General features: G+C 46.6%; 1 protein-coding gene across 1 annotated transcript in view; it reads right to left on the bottom strand.

The window, feature by feature from the left end:
* LOC138142144 (uncharacterized) overlaps nt 1-19,406 on the bottom strand; it is a 44,087-nt gene that overhangs the window by 11,306 nt on the left and 13,375 nt on the right. The window contains exons 2-7 of the mRNA XM_069063124.1: nt 10,083-10,155; nt 8,726-8,846; nt 7,991-8,068; nt 7,287-7,325; nt 6,420-6,497; nt 1,416-1,499 (exon numbers count right to left, since the gene is read on the bottom strand). Of these exons, the coding sequence (XP_068919225.1) occupies nt 1,416-1,499; nt 6,420-6,497; nt 7,287-7,325; nt 7,991-8,068; nt 8,726-8,846; nt 10,083-10,110 (428 nt within the window). The 5' untranslated portion in view covers nt 10,111-10,155. The remainder of the gene's footprint in view (nt 1-1,415; nt 1,500-6,419; nt 6,498-7,286; nt 7,326-7,990; nt 8,069-8,725; nt 8,847-10,082; nt 10,156-19,406) is intronic.

The following is a 19,406-nucleotide window of genomic DNA, read 5'->3' as shown; positions in this document are numbered from 1 at the left end:
AGAGAGACAGAGAGACAGAGAGGGAGAGACAGAGAGAGACAGAGAGAGAGACAGAGACAGAGAGAGACAGAGAGAGAGACAGAGAGGGAGAGACAGAGACAGAGAGAGAGACAGAGAGAGAGAGACAGAGATAGAGACAGAGACAGAGAGAGAGACAGAGAGAGAAAGAGAGACAGAGATAGAGACAGAGACAGAGAGAGAGACAGACAGACACACACAGATAGAGAGAGAGAGAGAGAGAGAGAGAGAGAGAGAGAGAGAGAGAGAGAGAGAGAGAGAGAGAGCAGAATCAGACCCCCTTAACAAACCCGCATGCATATGCTGCTGGAACTGGGGCTATTAGGAGCCTGGCTGGCCCCTAAACCATTGGGAAGCAGAGAAGAGGGCACAGAGGTCAGGAGCGGGAAGAGACAAAGAAACCCCTCTGGAGCTTGAGACAGCTCTGTAAGGAAGAGCCACAGGAGAGGGGAAAGTCTTTTTGAAAATTATTTTTCATTTCAATTTTTCTTTTTCATTATGAATTTAGCAAACACCAATGAACACCAACATATCAATGTACACAGAACAAAAAAGAGAAATGCATAAACTGTCAACTTCTATTTTTTAAGTGGACACTAAGTCTAATGCAATGGTAGCAAAACTGCCAGAGAAGACAGAAGATCTACAAAACACTTAGTAAAGCCTCTTCTCTCTGGTGGATATGGAGCTGAAAGAGGAGGCCCATCTGCTCTCAGATCTTAGACTCTATCAGGGGACAGGAGACATATTCTCAAATGAGGAGGTTGGGTTTGGAGATAGAGGAGCTTCCTAGCCATATGACCTGAGCTAGGCACCTAACCTCTCTGGGTTTCAGGGTCCTCATTTGCCAAATGAGGGGATGGGCCAGACATAGCTCTAAATCCGTGAATGTAACTTCCCCCCGCCCCAGCTCCCAGCCTTGTGATTTCAGAGTTGTAGGAAGCACATAGGGAGGGCACTGGCTTTACCAAAGTGGGTCTGTATCTCCTTTACAATGTCTCATCTTTGAGAGTCCACTGCCCACTGAGAAGTGACATGCCTTGGGGAAGGGCAGCCAGAATGTGGCAGGCAAGGACAGGCCTTGTGCTCAGGATTTTCAGACTACAAGGTCTGCTCTCTATCCATCAGGCCATGCTGCCTCTCATGACTAGATGAGAGGTGTAAGAAAATGATTCTGTGCATAGAAGAAATCAGCCAGAAGGGCCTAAGTGTTGAAGGTCTCCTGAAGTCTTCCCCTCTCCCCTGTTGTGCTCTATTCTGAGGGATAGAGAGTTAAGGTTGCTGCCTCAGCAAGAGATGGAAGGAGGACCCTCTAAAGCCCATTGCTCTTAGGGAAACTGAGGCTGGCAGGGGAGGTAAGGGCAAAGCATATATCAAAACAAATGGGAAACCACTACCTGGTGAAGCCGAAGAGCTGTCTTGACAAAGATGGCAGGGTCTGAGTCCTTTCAGGAGAGGCCTTATCCTCCACAACTTCAACCCTTCAAGGCAGTAACACAAAGATATTCTTAGTAAGAGATACAAGGGGTCACTGTGCCACACATCTCCCTCATGTACTCAGACTCTTTTCTTTATTTCTTTCTTTCGATTTTTCTTTTTGCTTTTTTGGAGGAGGGAAGGTAAGGCAATTGGGGTTAAGTGACTTGCCCAAGGTCACATGGCTAGTTTTCTGTTAAGTGTCTGAGGCCAGATTTGATCTCAGGTCCTCCTGACTCCAAGGCTGGTGCTCTATTCACTGAACCACCTAGCCGCCTGGCCTCTTTTCTTTTAAAGCAGAAGGCCAACCCAGAAGCAGCTTCACATTCCACTCTGGGTTCTCAGAAGGGGCCCTCTTCCTTCTTATCATGCTCCCTTGTATGGGGAAGACCCTGTTCAGAAGCTCCCCATGCTGGACAGCTCCCTGTCCCTTTGGGAACTCAAGGCTTAGGTGATTCAGTCCCAGGGCCAAAAAGGGAGAGGGCTCACTCACTGCCCTCAGCCCATCCCCACCAAGGTTCATAGCTAAAAGGCATCTTCTTCCAACCACCTCCTTCAAGACTGCCCTCAGCCTATGGAAGTGACTTTCTAGCCTCTCCTCTACCAATAAAAGAGGCTTGTCTGTTTGGTGTAGAAACCCCCAAAGTTAGCTGTCATTGCCTTTAAGGCTTTGTAAAGCCCTTTATAGACATTACTCAATCAGTCAGTAAGCATTTATGAAATCTTTACTGTGTGCTTATTCCCCATATAAGGTAGGTGTTATTGTGAGCACCATTTTAAAGATGAGGAAACCAAGACTCAGAGAGGAGGGTCACAAATAGGGACCAGAGTCTGAAGCAAGGCTTCCTGACTCCAAGGCCAGAGGATTATCTACCACAACACCCTTCCTTCTCAGAGAAGGGCAGGGAATGGGAAGGGAACAGCCAGGGGGGAGACCAGAGGCCAGGGCTCTACCCATACCTCCCATGGGGACACATGGCCCACCTGGCTTCTGGCTGAAGGCTGTTTGGCTTTGGAGCAGCTTAGGATACTGGGTGGCTTGTATGAAAGAGCAAGGGGTGCCAATACTCAACCCAGCCCATCCCTGTTTCAATCAGGGAAGCAGGGAGAAGGGGTCCCTCACCACTATAACTTGCTAAGAGTTCAATTCTTCCTGAGGGAGAACACTGGGGGCCATCCCCACAACTCGAGTTCAAAAAGGCCTTTCAGGATCACCTCTACTCTTCCAACCATCACCATGCCGGGCCGGGAGTGCAGACAAGGGAATTGAAGCTAAGAAGTGAGATGACTAGCCTCTGACCAAGACAGCTAAGAAGAAAGCCTGGGATCACTTCTAGGGCTTCACACCACACTGAGATACCTTTCAATCACATTCATGTCTGAATAAAATCAGCCTCATTAGCTGGGAAATTGTTTAGGGGAATGGGAAATGAGAAGGGAGAACAAGAGAGCCTGTATAGAGGGGACCCCCCCATTGCCCAGATCTCTTTCCATCACCTCTCATATTTACACACTAGTAATACAATGGGTGGGGGGAACTGCAACAGATTTGGAGTCAGAGAACCCGGGGTTAAATCCCATTCCTAGTAATTGCTCCCCCAAACCCGTTTCCTCATCTGTAAAGTGAGAAGGGTTAGAATAGATGATTTCCAAGCCCTAAATCTAAGTTTCTGGGAGATCTGACAGGTTTTTTAACTGGACTGTGATTTTATTAGCATAGGATGCTCTTAGTGAGTAAACAGCCTCTTCCAATGCAGGCTGGCACCTACTGGGCACCTTCCAGACTTGGGGTATTTGCTTCTTGGATACCATTGGCATTTAGGATTCCCTAGAATGGATCCCTCCTGCATCCAGCAGGGGCTTCTTCTTTATACCAAGTGTATGGATGTGATATGGCATCAGAGCAAGGAGATCATAAGAATCCCAGTTAAGTCAAGTAGGTTCTGTAGCTAACCAGAGGTGGGACATTCAGAAGACAGCAGACAATCATGGAACCTGAGGCTTGAAGAGGTTTGGTGTACTAGCCAGTCCCCCTAGTTTTACAGAAGAGCTAGGTAAGGCCCAAGAGGGGTAAGTTAGCCAAGGTCACACAGGTGAGTACGTAGGAGCATTGTAATGAGAAGCTGAGCTTCTTAGGTGTCACCCCCAGTATCCAAGAGTACGGCACCATCCACCACCTGGCTAAGGAAAATCCCACCTGCTGGTCCCAAGAGGGGACACTATGAGGCACGCTGCCCAATGGAACTAAGGTCAAATTTCCTGGGCTACTCTAGAGAGGAAGCGAAAGTGGGAGAGGCCCCTCCTCCAGCCTTTCTAGCCAGCATATCTTCTTTGCTGCTGATCAACAGGAAAATCTAAGGCACTATCAGTCCCATCCGAGGGGCTGTGTCTGATACTGTAGGGCACTCTACACAAGAAGAAAAAGGTCTTTAAATATGGATTCCAAACTGCTCTACCTGCTATTTGAGGCCTTCTGTGAACTAGGCCTTGCTTTATAGAGCCAGATTGATTTAACCTACTCATAAACTGATTCATAATAAGAATGATGATAGCTAACATTTATAAAGGGCTTGCTATGTGCCAGGCACTGTGCTGTACAATTATGATTGCATTTCATCCTCACAACAACCCTGTAAGGGAGGTAGCATTATTATACCCTTTTTACAAGTGAGAAAACTGAGGCAGACAGAGGTTAGGTCAGGGGTGGGGAACCTATGGCCTCAAGGCCACATGTGGCCTCGAGGCCTAAGGTCCCCCCCCCCACCATTTCTACACTGTTTCAATCTCTACCAAGTCAGTAAGTTCTCTATCTGGAGGGAGATGGCATTTTTCATGAGTTCTTAGGAGGGGTAGGAACTTCCAAGGCCCCTCAGTGACTTATGGTGGAATGAAGCCAAACCCAATAGGAAGAAAGCTTCATCTAGTTTTACTCTGAGTTCTACAACTCTGGCAAGTCATGTTGCTTCAACCTTGATGAGCCAGTTAATGAGACAACTGGACTAAAAATAATGCTAATAATACTAACTAGAATTGATTAGCATTTCAAGGTCTGCAAAGTGCTGTACAAACATAGCTTCATTAGATGCTCACAACAACACTGACAGGTAGGTGCTATTATTATACCTATTTTACAGATGAGGAAACTAAGGCAGCCAGCAGTTAAATGACTTGCCCAGGGTCCCAAGCTAGAATCTGAGGTAATTTCTACATTTAGGTCTTACTGACTCCAGGTGAGCCAGCTGCCCCATTAATAATAGAGTGCTATGCAAATATTAGCCAAATGCCATGCTCAAGGGACAATAATTATCATCCCTGATTTACAGGTGAAGAAACAGAGCCCTGCAGAAGGGACATGACTTGCCTAAAGACACACATCTAAGTGAGTGGCTGAAACAGAATCAGAACCCTGGCCTCTGACCCCTAGATATCGTATACCAAGTGGTGACCTCTAAGGTGCCTTCTAGTGCTGGCCCACAAGAAAAAGAAAAGAGGGTCAGTCCTGAAGCACACTCACATCTTCTTGTTGTAGTCATCAGGACTGACTTTGTAGCCAGAGGCCGAGAGCTGGGTCAGGCTGGCAGGGGCAGGTTTTACTGGAACTATAGATCTGGAAAAGCAATAGCTGCAGGCTGGTGGAGCTGTCCAAGGTCCCAAACAACTGAAAGTTCGGTTTATCAGATCCACAGATGGAACTGAGACAGTCTCTCCCCCTTACTCTTTACTTTCAGACTCGGCCAGGCTCATGGAAGAGAGTGCCAACAAGGCTCTCAGCTCAGCCTTTTGTGGATGGTGGTCTTGGGCTTCCCCTGAGCCTAGGGGGTGGGCTGTAGGATTGTTGAAATTCATATTGACAGCTCTTTCCCAAAGACTAAGTATGAGATGTCTCTCTGACCAGACCCATTTTGGAGGTAGCACTTGGTAAACCATACAGTGCTATAGAAACATGAACTATTATGTGTGTGGCTCCACTGAGGTGCCTCAGGGAGGATACGTGGCTCACTGGGTGGAGCTTCAAGCCCTGAAGGCCTGAGCTATGGAGATAAGGTACCCTGTTTTCTGAGGACCAGCCTTAGCTATGTTTACACAGGCTCATCACCAGGAGGATGGCTGCTAGAGGAGGAACCGATGGGCCCCCAACAACTCAGTAATCCATCAAATAAGTCATCTGTATGTGTTGTAGGAGGAAAGCTATTAGCACCAGCGAAAGGAGTATCTACTTTCTCTGTGAAGTTTCTATGTGAAGCCCTTTGGGAATCTCAGGTTAGATATCAGCTATTACTATAGGCACAATTATTATAGGGATGCTGTGAGGAACCAATAAAATGCTCAGAAGAGGATTCTGGGTACAAGGAAGGGTCCCAGATTTGGGATCCAGCATCTAGCATAGTGCTAAGCACCCACACAGTAGGTGCTTAATAAATGTTTGTTAGTTGACTGACTGACTGAGCTCCTCACAGCAATAGCCAGCAATGCCACCATCTGCATCATCTTTCCTCTGGCCAGATCAGTCCTGGCCAGAAGGAGGACTAGCTGCTACCTGTACCCACACCTTCACTGTTGTGACAAGAGAGAGAGATGCCCAATTATAGTTTTGTAAGTCTCAGAATGTCTCCAAATCTATCTCAAGCCTATGTGTGTGAAAAGGAGGGGGTGAAGAGGGAAGCTGGCTGCTTAATTCCTAAAATACAATCAATCTGACTCCACTTAAATTAGTTTGTAAAGATTTAGCATAGCTCCAAGATGCTGTTGGCTGCTTCCCCTCCCTGTTCCCTCCACTCTATACTTAATAGCTGCTGGCTGAACTGGGAAGCAGCCCTTGGCAGGGCACACAGAAGGCCATGCTGGCCATGAGTAGCAAGACCACTTGGTACTTATAGTATGTGTTCTTTGATGAGGCTTCCTCTAATGCCTCCAACCAGACCAACCTTTTGGGGGCTTCGAAAGTAGCCGGGTAGTGAGTCTGCAGCAGAGATGTGCTGTCCACGGGCTTGGTGAACACGCCCCTGTATGAACCCAAGGAGGAGACATACCATTAGTGCCCAAAATGACTTAGAGCAGGTATAGAAGAAATCCATTGAAGGAAAGCACAGCTGACATGATCCTGGAGGTGAGCTGGGACAGGTTTGCCAGAGAGGTGAAGCCACTCCTTACAAGGGTGGTAAGCAGGCCTGCCTATGCATTCTAGAAAGGACATCTCTTCAAGTTTGACAAAGTTCTTATCAAACTCATTGAGAGAGACCTGCTTTTTCTATGGCTTGGCTTTTTGCCTAACTAGAGCCAATCTCACAGCCGCCTGGCACAATGCACCCTGGGGGGATGGTAGGTCCATCTTGGATCCCTCCATCTCAGGGGTTTTACTTACAAAAGGATTCCCTTCCCCTCCTTGTATTTTCCTCCCTGGAAAGTGTCTGCTGAGGATCCAGGTTGCTTCCTGACCAGCAACCTTGTTCCCATCTCTGGTTTTATTAGAAGTTGACTTTCTAGGCCTTGAAGGAGCTTTCTGAGAAAACTTTTCTCAGGCAGACCATTTTGCAATGGGCCTATCACAGATGAGGTCCCCAGTCAGGTGGTGAATACTACTTTCTTCTAAAGTTCCAAATGTACTTCTTAGGGGTCAGTTACCCCAAACTTGACTCTCTTGTTTCCTTTGTCTAAAAATTCCAGTTGGGAGATAAGGAATGATCTCACTAAGTATGCTATCAACCTCTAGGCTAGAGTCCATCACTGGCCTTGGCAAGCACCCAGAGTCCCACCAATCCCTGTTTCCAGCTCTCCTGCCTGTTAACACCCACCTGATAATGTAGCCTGATGAAGGCCTAGGAGCTGGAGGCCTGCACAGAGAGAAAAAACAAGTTAGGAGATGCCAGTTTCAATTGCAACAGGGAGGCCAGGCAAGGACAGTGAAGGGAGAAGAACCTAAGTTGGTCAGATGACAGTGCACAAGCGTCTGGGCATAGAGACATCCCATTTTACAAAAGAGGAAAACTGAGGCCCAAGGAAGGGAAAATGACTTGCCCAAGATCCAACAGCTGCTAAATGGTAGAGCCAATTATTTACTCAGGGTCTTCTGATATGTCTAATTTCCTCTTTACACAGCCCACCTCCTTTCAAAGGTAGGGCAGCAGACATGGGCTAACAGAGAAAATCTTCTCCCTAGAATGGAATATCCACCACTGTCTATGATCACTGGCTGATCAAGCCCATTATTCGGGTGTAACAATGGCAGGAAGGAATTGACTATGTTCCAGTGAGTGATAATCTCCTACAATGCCCAGAAATACATTGAATGTCACAGATATCCACATCACTTTTCTTGTAGCATCTGACCCTACTTCCCAGAGGGCTCTCAAAAACATCCTTATCCCTTACATTTCTACCACCTGTGTGTGGTGAGAAGTGCTAGGCTAGATGAGAGGGCTACTCTCTACATAGTGGGCCATGCCCCTGCCTCAACGGAGAATCAGCAAAGGAGTTTGGAAAGGTGCCTTTATCATACCTGTCCTTCTGGGGTTTTATGAGTGGAGGTTCAGCTGAACAGTGCTCCTCGCTGGTAGAGGTAACTGGAGGTAACTCTCTGGGGGAAAAGAGAAAATTTGCTGAAGGGCCTAGGCAATAGTGTCCTCCTTGGAGCTACTTCCCAGAAAGGAAAGCAAATCTACCTTTATCCCATGTTCCCACCCCATGTTATTGGCCCAAGTCTGTCTCATAGAGCCAGCCAGTATTCTCTCTCCCCAGTTGCAACCCTCTGCCACTAAGTACTTCAGCCTCTGGGCACACTGATAGGAACTCTTCCTTCCTCGTTCTAGCTACAGGGTGAATAAGTGACAAAGAATATGGGAACTGACTTAAGATATCTGACAGTTCAACTACCATTAAGTCAAGAGTCAGGAAGCTTGCTACGTTGACCACCTGAAAGTAAGAGAAAAGGTCTCTAGCTACCCTTAGGACAGAGAAAAAAGGTATTCAAGGACAACCAGGGATGTGGGGCACAAGGAGTCAGCGATGATCATACCTAAAGCTCTGAGTCTCCCCCGCTACACTGCCCTGGGCTTGACATTGGCTTAATAGTTAGGACCTGGCTCTTGGCCAAACTAGGTCTGTCTCACCTTCTTTATCAGGGCCCCTTTCCTTCCTGCCCTTTTCCATTCCTTCCCCACTTCATTCAGGCAGAGAGCTACTGGGGGCTGCTGCATTCCAGAGTTACAACCAGGAATTTCTCTAGACTACTCACATGGTCTGGCCTTCTGTATCATCGGGTTTGCGAATCCAGCTGTCGTCATCTTTGATGATGGTTCGAACTTTCATTTGTTTGGTGATGTTTTTTCGATCATCTTCTCTGGATTGAGGATGTCCTATAAAGAAAGTACAGATAGCTACTTTCCAAAGGAAAATGGGGTAGGGGGAGAAGAGAAGTGACAATGTCATGGGTAAGGATGAACTGGATAAATATCCCTCAATAGGCAAGGCTGATGAGCCCATTTGTTTGGAGGGTCCTCTTCATCTGTATGAAAGATAACCATCTGCTAGCTTTATTTAGCCTGGGCCATCATCATCGTATGTGTGTGTGTGTGTGTGAGACAATATTCAGTAATTCTAAAATTGTCCTACACTTGGTCCTTTCAAGTATTCCAAGTATTAGCCCTGCTCACTGATAGACATAAATGAATATAGGAAACCAAGGTGATCTTTGCTCAAACCAATAGTTACAGTTGGAGACTAAGGTCTTCCTTCCTGTTTCTCAGTTATACCCAAGTTCAGCCTTTATCTGTAACAACTATGTCTACTGTCTACTCCAGGGACAGAAATGGAGGCAGGGTTTTGCCCATCTCCATTCTAGAGAATATATGTAGCCCAAAGATTCTTTCCACCTAGCCCCATTAGAGAAAAAAAATGGCATCCAGAGTGGGCCATGGTTTTAGCCAAATCTGTAAAATGAGTCACTGGCAAAGTTTCAGCAGCAGTATCACCACTGTGGCTAGAAGTCCTGAGCTATGCACAGAGCTAGGGAGGGAAGGAGACATGGTCCTTGGCAATTAGGGAGCCTATTATCTAAGACGGACAAGGATGATGATGCAGACAATGGAACTCCAGGGTGTGAATTAAAATAGGCAGCTGCACTTCAAAGTTACCAAGGTGGGCTTCTGTAACGTAATGGGTGGGGACAGAGGTGGCCCCAGGGTGCCATGCATTAGAGGGGAGACAAGAGTCCTGCTGGAGCCAGGGGATGGCCTCCTGATCTGGGGCAGCCTTAGTGGGGAGAAGCAAAGAATCCACAGGTCCCAGGCTTCATGCCCCAATCACCAGACTGGAATGATAACATCCTCGGCCAGGGAGGTGGCCATGAAGTATAAGGTTATGGGACATGGAGTCCCACAGACTGCCTCAGTCTGTGCTAGTAGACAGTGAGGACACTTCAGCAATGTCTCAATCAGAGCAATGTCCTCTAGCTTAGGTGGTTGGGCATCGAGCTTAGCATGGCATTTTCAGCCCAGCCCTCTCAGCTGAGACATTCTCAGAAAGCAAAGGAGAGGGGCAGAGGCCTGAAAAAAAGGGATAGAGACCTGAGAGGCAGGAGTCAAGGGACTTACCTTTGGGGTTTTGTCTGAAAGGCATCATATTGTGGTCATGTATTCACAGGTCAGAGCAATATAACAATTGGTTCTGGGGGAAATAAGACATTGACTGTTATTGTAGCTAGTGGTAGAACTTGGTTCAGTGCCCTAAGTCCCACCACTCCCAGAGAGTTCTGCCAGGCAGCAGTGGCTTCTTTTCTTCTTTTCCACATCTGTGGATAATTAGATGGGGACAAAACCTACCAGCAATGACCCCAGAAGCTTTGAACAGTTAAGTGATCCCAGCAAACTAATTTAATCCAACAAAGCACCAAAAAAGGGAAAGAGTTCTTGTCCTCCAGGAGCTTACATTCTGCAGGGAGGAGGGGGGAGCAGCAACATGCAAATAGTTCAGTATATCTACAATAACTGAAGGAGGGGAAGAGAACAGTAATTACTACAGAAAAGCTTTCAGGAGCTGAGCCTTGAAGGAAACCTCATAGAAAATTATGGGATCAAAGAAGGGGAGCTGGAAGGGACCTTAGAGATCACTTAATCCAACCTTCTTGGATTACCAATGAGAAAAATGAGGCCCAGAGAGATCAACTGACTTATCTGAAGTCACACACACACACACACACACACACACACACACACACATAAGAGATAAACAGGATTTGAACCTAGCTCTATTGACTGCAAATCTAGTCTCTGCCCCTAATTGTAATGCACCTAGAAAATCTTCTTCTTCCTCTTTGAATGCTAGACCTAGGACAGCCTTCAGAGATCATCTTGCTCACCCCCCCCCCCCAGCATTACCTATGGAAAAACTGAGGCCCAGAGAGGTAAACTTAGGGTCAAATGTCAAGCCTAGGTGGCAGCAATTGCCAAGGATGGCAGGGCTTTTTCTCTTCTACTAAATCATAGCCTGGCATGAAGAAGACCATAAGTACTATGCCCCATAGAGACTGGGATGAGAATCAAGGATTTCTAGAGGTTCCAGTTCTCAGGGCCCTAGAAGCCTACAGAGATTGGACTAGGGCCCAAGCATACTACCTGTGGTGGATTCGGTCTGGAGTTGGGATGGATCTTAGGAGGCTAGGAACAAAGTCCTCCCTCTCTTAGCCCTGACTTAAAAAGTGCTTGTTGATTGACAGATTCATAGGCCAGCCTCCCAAGTACGTGAAGACATCACATGATGGCTGTGCCTTTCAGACCCTGTCATCCCTTAATGATCCCCTTCCCTCACCCTCAAATCATCTTTTCTTCAAGCTAAATTATTTCAGCCTGTTCCCTCCTCATGCTTGGTTGCTCTTCTCTGGCCAGTCTCCAGCTCATCAATGGCCTGAGCCCATTTACTCCCGACATGGCCTGCCCAGGGCATTCCAAAATGGCAAGACCCTTGGCTTGTGAATTCTGGATAAGAACCCTTTTTAATGCAGCCAAAGATTATGTGAACTTGCAGGTGACTTGGCCCCCTTCCCCCCAGAGCTTCCTAGCTAAAACATTGAAGAACAGAGTTCAGGTCCCTGGAGTGCTCCTTGGAGGACTTTTTATAGGAGACATAAGGAGTCTAAGGAGACTTCGAGGAGTCCCCACCATGGACTGTTCTTTGGATGTTGCCATCTCACCCTTTCCAAATTCATCTAACTGTAAAGGGTTGTGCCCCAGTAACAGCAACATTATGCGATGACCAACTTTGATAGATTTAGCTTTTCTCAGCAATACAATGATCTAAGACAATTCCAAAGGACTCATGGAAAATGCTCTCTACATCCAGAGGAAGAACTATGGAGTCTGAATGCAGAGAGAAACACACTACTTTCTCTCTCTTTTTCTTTCTTATGGTTTTTCCCTTTTGTTCTGATTCTTCTTTCACAACATGACTAATGTGGAAATAAGTTTGATATGATTGTACATGAAGAGCCTATATCAGCTTGCATGCCATCTTAGGGAGGGAGAAAAAAAGTTTGGAACTCAAAATCTTGTAAAAGTGAATACTGCAAACTACCTTTATGTGTAACTGGAAAAAATAAAATACTATTAAGTGGGGGAGAAAAGCTCACATCTTTCCATACTGTCCACACACACAACATGAACAAGTTGGGCAAATGCTTTGCTAAAATCTAGGTAAACTTTTATTTCCAGTACCCCCCTCATCTATCAATCAACAGCCAATCTGTCATGGCCTGTTTGTGAAGACATCATGCTAGCTTTCTCTGATTAAACACTCCCTTTTCTAAATGTTCACAAACTGTCCCTTCAAGAATATGTGGGAGATGTTTATCAAGAATTGCAATCAAGCCCATTGACCCATGATTGGCAGGTAGGCTTCTCTTATTTGAAATTTGGTACATTTGCTCTTCTCCAGCCTGGGGCTAACTTATCCTGTTCTCCGGAATGCCAATAGGGGCTTAGTAATTACATTGGCCTGTTCTTTCAGTACCTGGGCATACGGTTCTTCTGGGACAAGTGACTCACCCTCATTAAAATGTTCTCCTGTTATCTGCCTACTTATCTTGGGTTGAAAGCCATTTTTATTCTGTGCTTTCTAGTCCAAAGATCAAAGATCCCTGGCAGAGAAAACAGAATAAAAATGAGAGTTGAGTTGTACTGTCTTCCCTTGGTCAATGATCCTTCCCATCATAACACCACCCCCATTCATTCCCTGAGCCCCTCTTTCATCCTCTTTTCCCCATCATAACTGAAAATAAAAACAAATGAACCCAATCCTACAGAAGAGATTAGCATCTTCTAAATGCAGATAGAAACAAGAGGGCAAGGGGAAAGGGTTGGGGGAGAGGATAAGGGAGAGATCTTTGGGGGGGTAGGTTGGGTAACAGGAGGGTAAGGTAGTAGAGTAGAAGTAAAGTAGAGGAGTGAGAAGGGATAAGAAATAAAAGATACACATGAACATAAATAAAGATTAGGAGTAGGATTTATTAGGGGAAAAAGTCAGGGGTAGTAATCATAATCTCCAACAAAATTAAAGCGAAAATAGATTTAATCAAAAGAGAAAAAGAGGAAAACTACACTATATGTCAGCCATATTAATCAAGATTGTTTTAGACTATTAAAAGCAACTAGACAGCATAAGTTTGGAATATTGCTGTGGTATAGGAAATGATGAGTCGAACATTATCCATCCTCAGAGAAACAGAGGACAAACAAGTATAGTATGGTCTTCCATAGATGCATATGAATGTATATGTCTATATATGAGTATGATTATAGATATCTAAGCAGATGCATGTGTATGTCTATATATTTGTGTGTATATGCATATATCTGTGTTTAATTGTAGCCTTCTTGGGGGAGGATGGGGGAAAAAGAACAAAGTAAAAAGTACACAGCAGAGAAGCAAAGAAAACTCACAAGGAAGCAGAGAAAAGATGGACAGCTCTGAACACAACGAGTAGTATTTATTATGTAGCCTGTCTTGAAATGGAAATTTATTGCTGTATATTTTGAATCCTCTCATGTTCTGCTGTGCACGTGGCAATGCTTTTCTTCCCTCTTCATATTTTGCATTTAAGTTTTAGTATTTAAGTTTAGTTTTTTTTCTTTTCTTTTTGTGTATTTAAGTTTAAAATAAATTAAGGAAAAAAAAGAAAATTAGCAGCCCATGTACAGTCAAGTCCTGATGGGGCTGTGTAGTCATTAGGGTCAGGGCTAGGTGCTGAGAATTGTCACTACAGGCTCAACCAGCAGTGTCTTCAGCTGTCCAGTGCCCAAGAGCTGAGACTGATTGGGGGCGATACCTCAGCCCTCTCTGATTGCTTTGTTCATTGAAAGGGTCACCGAATCTTGTCTGAACTTTGAAAGGCAGCAGTGGCCAGGTTTTTCAAGAAGGATGCATGTCAAACAGCAGGTTTTCTATCACTCACTGAACTCTGTTTTTATCTAAAGGATTATAATTGCTACAGCTAGGTATAGTGGAAAACCTACTGGATCTGAAATTAGAGGACCTGGCTCCAAATCCCAGTTCTGATACTTACTAGCTATGTGACCTTGAATAAGTGAGTCACTTTTCCTCTCTAGGCTTCAGTTTCCTCAACTGTAAAGTGAGTGAGTTTGACTTTGGTCTGAAGTTCATTCCAACTCTAAATTTCTGATCCCATGATCCTCTATGATGTTTAAAAATGCTTCTTCCCTTCCTCCCTTCTCATTATGGTCTAAGGTAACCTGGTGTAGTGAAGCCTGGGAGCCCAGAAACTGGTGTTTTAGACCTGGCCCTGCCACTCATTAATCATGTGACTCTGGCTCAAATTACTTTGCCTTTCTGGGCCTCAGTTTTCTCAACTATACAAATGAAGGCATTGAGAGATTCTAAAACTCTTTTCCCATCTTTTCCATTCTGTTCAGTTTGTGCAAACCCATGGATCTCATCAGTCATTTCTTCCTTCCCACCCCACCTCCAAACACATATCTGCTGCTGCTTTCTGCCTATAGTAAAGAGTTATTCCATTGGTTACATCCAACCTTCCTTGGATGACTTCAAAAGTAGTTTCCAAACTTCTGTGGAAAAGCCACTTTAGTAAAGACCACACACTTTGCTCTGTGTGTGTGTATGCGCATGCGTGTGTCTGCTTAACCCCAACCCTGGGTTCATGCTTTGAACCAATCTGGGAATCCCTGGCCTCCAGGGAATGTCCTCCTACACCCACTGTGAGCAAACCAAACCAAGTCAACAAACTCTGAAAAGCATCTGCTACAGGTTTCCCACACCTGTCATAAAAGATAGACTCCCACCTCCAGGAAACCACTGCTTGGTCTGTAGGTTTCCAGGGAATAGCATGCAATCTTTTAGGACAGCCCGGGCTGATGCCTGGCACACAGGGGTCACTGGCTCACACATTTTGAGCAGGATAGGCCCTTAGGGGGCATTTAGTTCAGCTCTCTCATTTTACAAATGAGAAGATGAGGAGAAGAGGTTCAGAGAATGCTCAGGATCATGCCTGTAGTAAAGGTGGCAGATGCTGGCTTTGCTTAACACCAATTTGTGGAGGGAATGAATTGAATTAACAAGGGCACCAGAATCATAGACTCTGAATGTGGGAAAGGACCTTGGGGGCCATCCAGTTGAAACCATATAGGAAAAAGAATCCTCTCTCCAACATGCCTGGTGAATGGCCATCCTGCCTTGGCTTGCAGATCTCCAGTGAGGAGAAAACCAACTACCCCCTTGGCAGCCCATTCCATTTGTGCCATAGGTGGTGAATGGTAGAGAGCAGACTTGGGCCTTGTCCCTCTGAATGCCAAAATGATTTCACAAGCCCTTCTCTTTCTGATCTTTGAAATGGTTCTCTTAGAGAAGCCACTGTCTTTGTTCCCTGAGCCTGGCTCCTCATCTCTTGAACGGGGCTCACAGCTCTGCCCATGACAAGGCTGTCACGAAGACTTCTTGAACCAAGCTTTGGAAGACAGAAAGAGATTAGCTCCTCATTATCATCTTCATCATCCCCAGCAGAAGGGAGCCTCCTATGGGCCCCACTCCAGGTCCATCCTGGCAGGCCTTGCTGGGCCTGGGGCGTGGTGGGGCCTTTGCAAGCAGCCTCTTGGGCGCCCTGGTGGGGCCTGCTAGGTTGGGCTGTGGGAGGCTGGCAGTAGTTACCCTAGGCTTGTTTTTATAGACCTGAATCACTTGGCTATAGTTCCTCCATGCAGCCAGTCCTAGCCTGTCCTGTCCTAACAAACCCTACCGGTTGCTTCAGTCTCCTATCTAGGTGGGAACACATGGGCTCATGGCTTGCCCAAGCTAGAGAACCCTGCAGAAGGAAAGAAGATGCCGACTCCCTCAACCTGCCCAGGGTTCTCTAAGCATCTATGTATCCCCAATGGGTCTGTAGGCCTTCGCAGTGGGGTAGAGGGTCTGGAAGGAATCCTTTCTTTCCACTCACTAGGTTATGACCTTGTTCAGAGCCTTACCCTCTCTTGCCTGGACTATCACAAGGCCCTCCTAATCAAACTTCTGGCTTCTATTGTCTCTATACCTGCCAAGTCATTTTTCTAAAGCACAGGCCTGACTACATTACCCACCCCACCACCCCTCCCCATTCACCATTTAGCCAAGGCAATAAGGCTCCTGTCTCCCCTCACTATCCAACAAGGTGGATGCCAGTTTTCTTAGGGAAACCTACCCACCCTTCAAGGCTTGGCTCAATGAGCACCTCTTCCAGGAAGTCTTATTAGAGTGTCCTCCATTCAGTAGGAAAGGAAGAAGGAAGACACATTTCTATAGTTCATTTATATTCACTTATATAGTAATAGGCCTGTCTCCCTCAAGTGAATCAGCCACATCCTTCAGACTTTGCTTCTATTCGTCAGTTCTTGTGTTCAAATTATTTGTTACATCTCTCATCTCCTCTAACACAGTAATCTCTCTGAGGGAAAGGGACCCTGGAGTCCTGTCTCCTCTCCTCTTTGAAAAGCCTTGCAGAGAGCAGGGGCTTAGTAAATATTCACTCATGCACATGGAGTTGAATTCGGGAATGGAGAAGGAAGGAAGGCAGAGAAAGAAAGAAGAGAAAAGGGGAACAGATTCAGTAAGGAGAAGTGATAGGGAGCAAAGCAGAAGAGAAGCCATGACAAGGATGTGCCCGGGGTGGAGGGTGAGGGCTAGTGCCAGTGGCACAGGGTGCCATACCTATGCTTGGATGACCTCTCTTGCCCACAGCTCCTGGCTGGCTAGTCTTCCTCCTGGGGCTCTTGCCTGATAGGGACGAGGAAGGGCAGCAGGGCCCCCTGATACTAGTTTCATTGTTCCCTGTCACTGGCCTTCCTGAAGTCAGAGCAAGGAATCAGAGCCCTTAGAGCGGCACTACCCAGGGGCATGGCTTAAGAGATGGGCAAGTGGAGACTGCTGCCTTGGCAGGGCTCAACAACTATCAGGCTTCGGGGTAAAAAGGTTATTCCTAGCCAGCAGATAGGAAGAAATGTCTCCTTCCTGGCCTTCATCCTGTCAAGTTGGGCAGACTCTTGGAGCAGATGTCACCTCCCTCTGGGTCAGCCTTTGCTAGCACTCGATCTTGATACTCTAAACTTACAGAGATACAGTTGGGTGGCACAGTGTGCTGGGCCTGGAATAAGGAAGACCTGAAAGACACTTACTAGCTGTGTGACCCTGGGCAAGTAATTTAACCTTTGCCTCAGTTTCCCCATTTGTAAAATGAAGATAATAATAGTATCTACCTCCCAGGGTTGCTATGAGGATCAAACAAGATAGTATTTCTAAAGTGCTTAGCACAGTGCTAGCACATAGTAGGTCCATAAAAATGCTTATTTTTTCCCTTCCTACACATAGGCACTGGGCCCCCACCCTAATATCTTGTCTTTGGAGCCCAGAGAATTTGAAATGACACACTATCAAGCCCAGCCCTCTCATTTCTGCACTGGGCAGAACAAGGCCCATCTGGGCGCAAAGAACCACAGCTAGTTTGGGGCAGTGTCACAGCTGGCAGACATGCCTCCTGCTTCTTCCCCCACCATAGCAGTTTCCTTTTCTAAGAGCTGGGAGTAGGAATCCTCCATGTTGGCCCCTCCTCCCCTGCAAGGAGAATCATCAAAATTCAAATTCAGGATTGGAAAGGGTCCCTTACATACTATCCAAGCTGCCCCCTGCATTGTACAGATGGGAAATGGAGGCCCAGACAGGTAAGGAATGATTTGCCCAAGGTCCCAAAGGGAAGAAGCTCCAGGATCCCAAGCTGGGGATTGGACTCCCCAGATCCCTCAGCTCATTGCACCCCACCATATCCACAGGGTCAGAGATATCAGAGTTCTCTGAAAAGCATACCCAGAGATCGAGCCAGTAGCAGCTGTCCACACAAAAGGCCTCCCCAACCCCACTAATCCTTCTGTCTGACTGACTGGGCCAGTGTCTTTGGCTAGGTCAGGACCTCTGGCTGGGCCAGGGTCTTTGGCTAGGTCAGGTCCTCTGGCTGGGCCAGGACCTTTGGCCAGGTCAGGACCTTTGGCCGGCCTCTCCTCTTCTCTGAGCTTCAGCTTTCTCAGCCATGAAATGAAGAGGGCTCAACTATATGGTCACTAATGGACCTTTCCATCCTGACTAGGTACATGGTAGGGTGTAAAGTAGATGGCCTTGGAGTCTAAAGACCTGGGTTCAAATGCCAGCTCGGCCACTCAGCATCTGTGTGACCTTGGCCAAGTCCTTCCCCCCTCTAGGAATCACTTCACTCATCTATAAAATAATGGGAGGCAAGGGCAGGTTGGACTAGGAAATCTATGAGGTCCCTTGTGGGCCTAAATCCTACAGAGGGTTCTACAGATCATGGCCCAGGCCACAAAGGTACAAATAACCTCCTTCTTCCTCCTCCTTGCTCTACCCTGGCAGCTGAGACCACTGAGTGTACATGGAGAAATAGTAATACCCCCAAACTCCAAAAGGTTGGCCTAAATGCCTGAGGATTCCTCGAGCCTCGAAAGTCATCAACAGAGTGGGGAGAAGGGCTGACTGTTCAGCTACCTATGGGTCTTGTCTTACCTCCTAGAGACACTAAAAAGCCAGGCCTAGGCCTACCCCATACAGGCAAAACTCAGATCCATTTCAGCTGATGGACTGGGCCGGTACCAGGCCAACCAGAGGCTGATCAGCTGAACCAAGAGCAGCTCTCTCCTGGACAGCTATGCTGCAAAGGAGGAAAAAAGAGGCCCCCCCCCACCTTCCTACCTGGCTATCGCCCAGCACAAGATTATGGGGGGCAGCCTGTGTGTGTGGTTGTTTGGACTTGTAGGCACTAGAGGTATATGCCAGTGCACACCCCTGTATTCCTGTGAACACTGACACTGCAAGGGGCTCATATGGCTGATTGGTCTGTTGTTTGGGGTTCAAGGCAGGGCTAAGCACAAGGACAGGGCAAGACAATCTTTGTACTGAGCATAGGGATGGGGCAGGCCAATCTTTCTCTAAATGACTAGTGAGAATATCCCCTCATCAAGGCTCAAAATTACCCTAGCTTCTTCTTATAATGTCATAATTTGACTTACTGGGGTCAGAGTTTGAGCAGGCTTAGAAGGGGACTAGGGAAAGAATGCTGAACCAGATGGAACCTGGGGGACTTTGGCTGAGGCAAATAAAGGCATCCGTCAGATGATGGCCCAGGACTCAATGATCTTGGAGGTCCCTCCGATTTGAGATTATGATCCTATTGTCTGTTTTATATTGGAAGTTCCTAGGGCCTGAGTTGGCTTGGCTCTTTGTCCTTCTTGGGGGCAAGGGGCAAGGATTTCCAGCTGCCTGAACCCTGGAGATTAATTAGCAGCGGTCCAAAGTTGTTTCTAGCTGTACTCTTCTCATTCCTGAGAAGTCTGACTTGCTTTGGGTTGTTGGCATTTGTAAGT

Source organism: Petaurus breviceps, unplaced genomic scaffold (assembly GCF_028583685.1).
Source record: "Petaurus breviceps papuanus isolate PSGF00001 unplaced genomic scaffold, PetGlider_PUasm1.0 90535, whole genome shotgun sequence".
Taxonomy (NCBI): domain Eukaryota; kingdom Metazoa; phylum Chordata; class Mammalia; order Diprotodontia; family Petauridae; genus Petaurus; species Petaurus breviceps.
The sequence above is the reverse complement of the archived record's forward strand: the minus strand, read 5'-3'. Positions and strand labels throughout refer to the sequence as shown.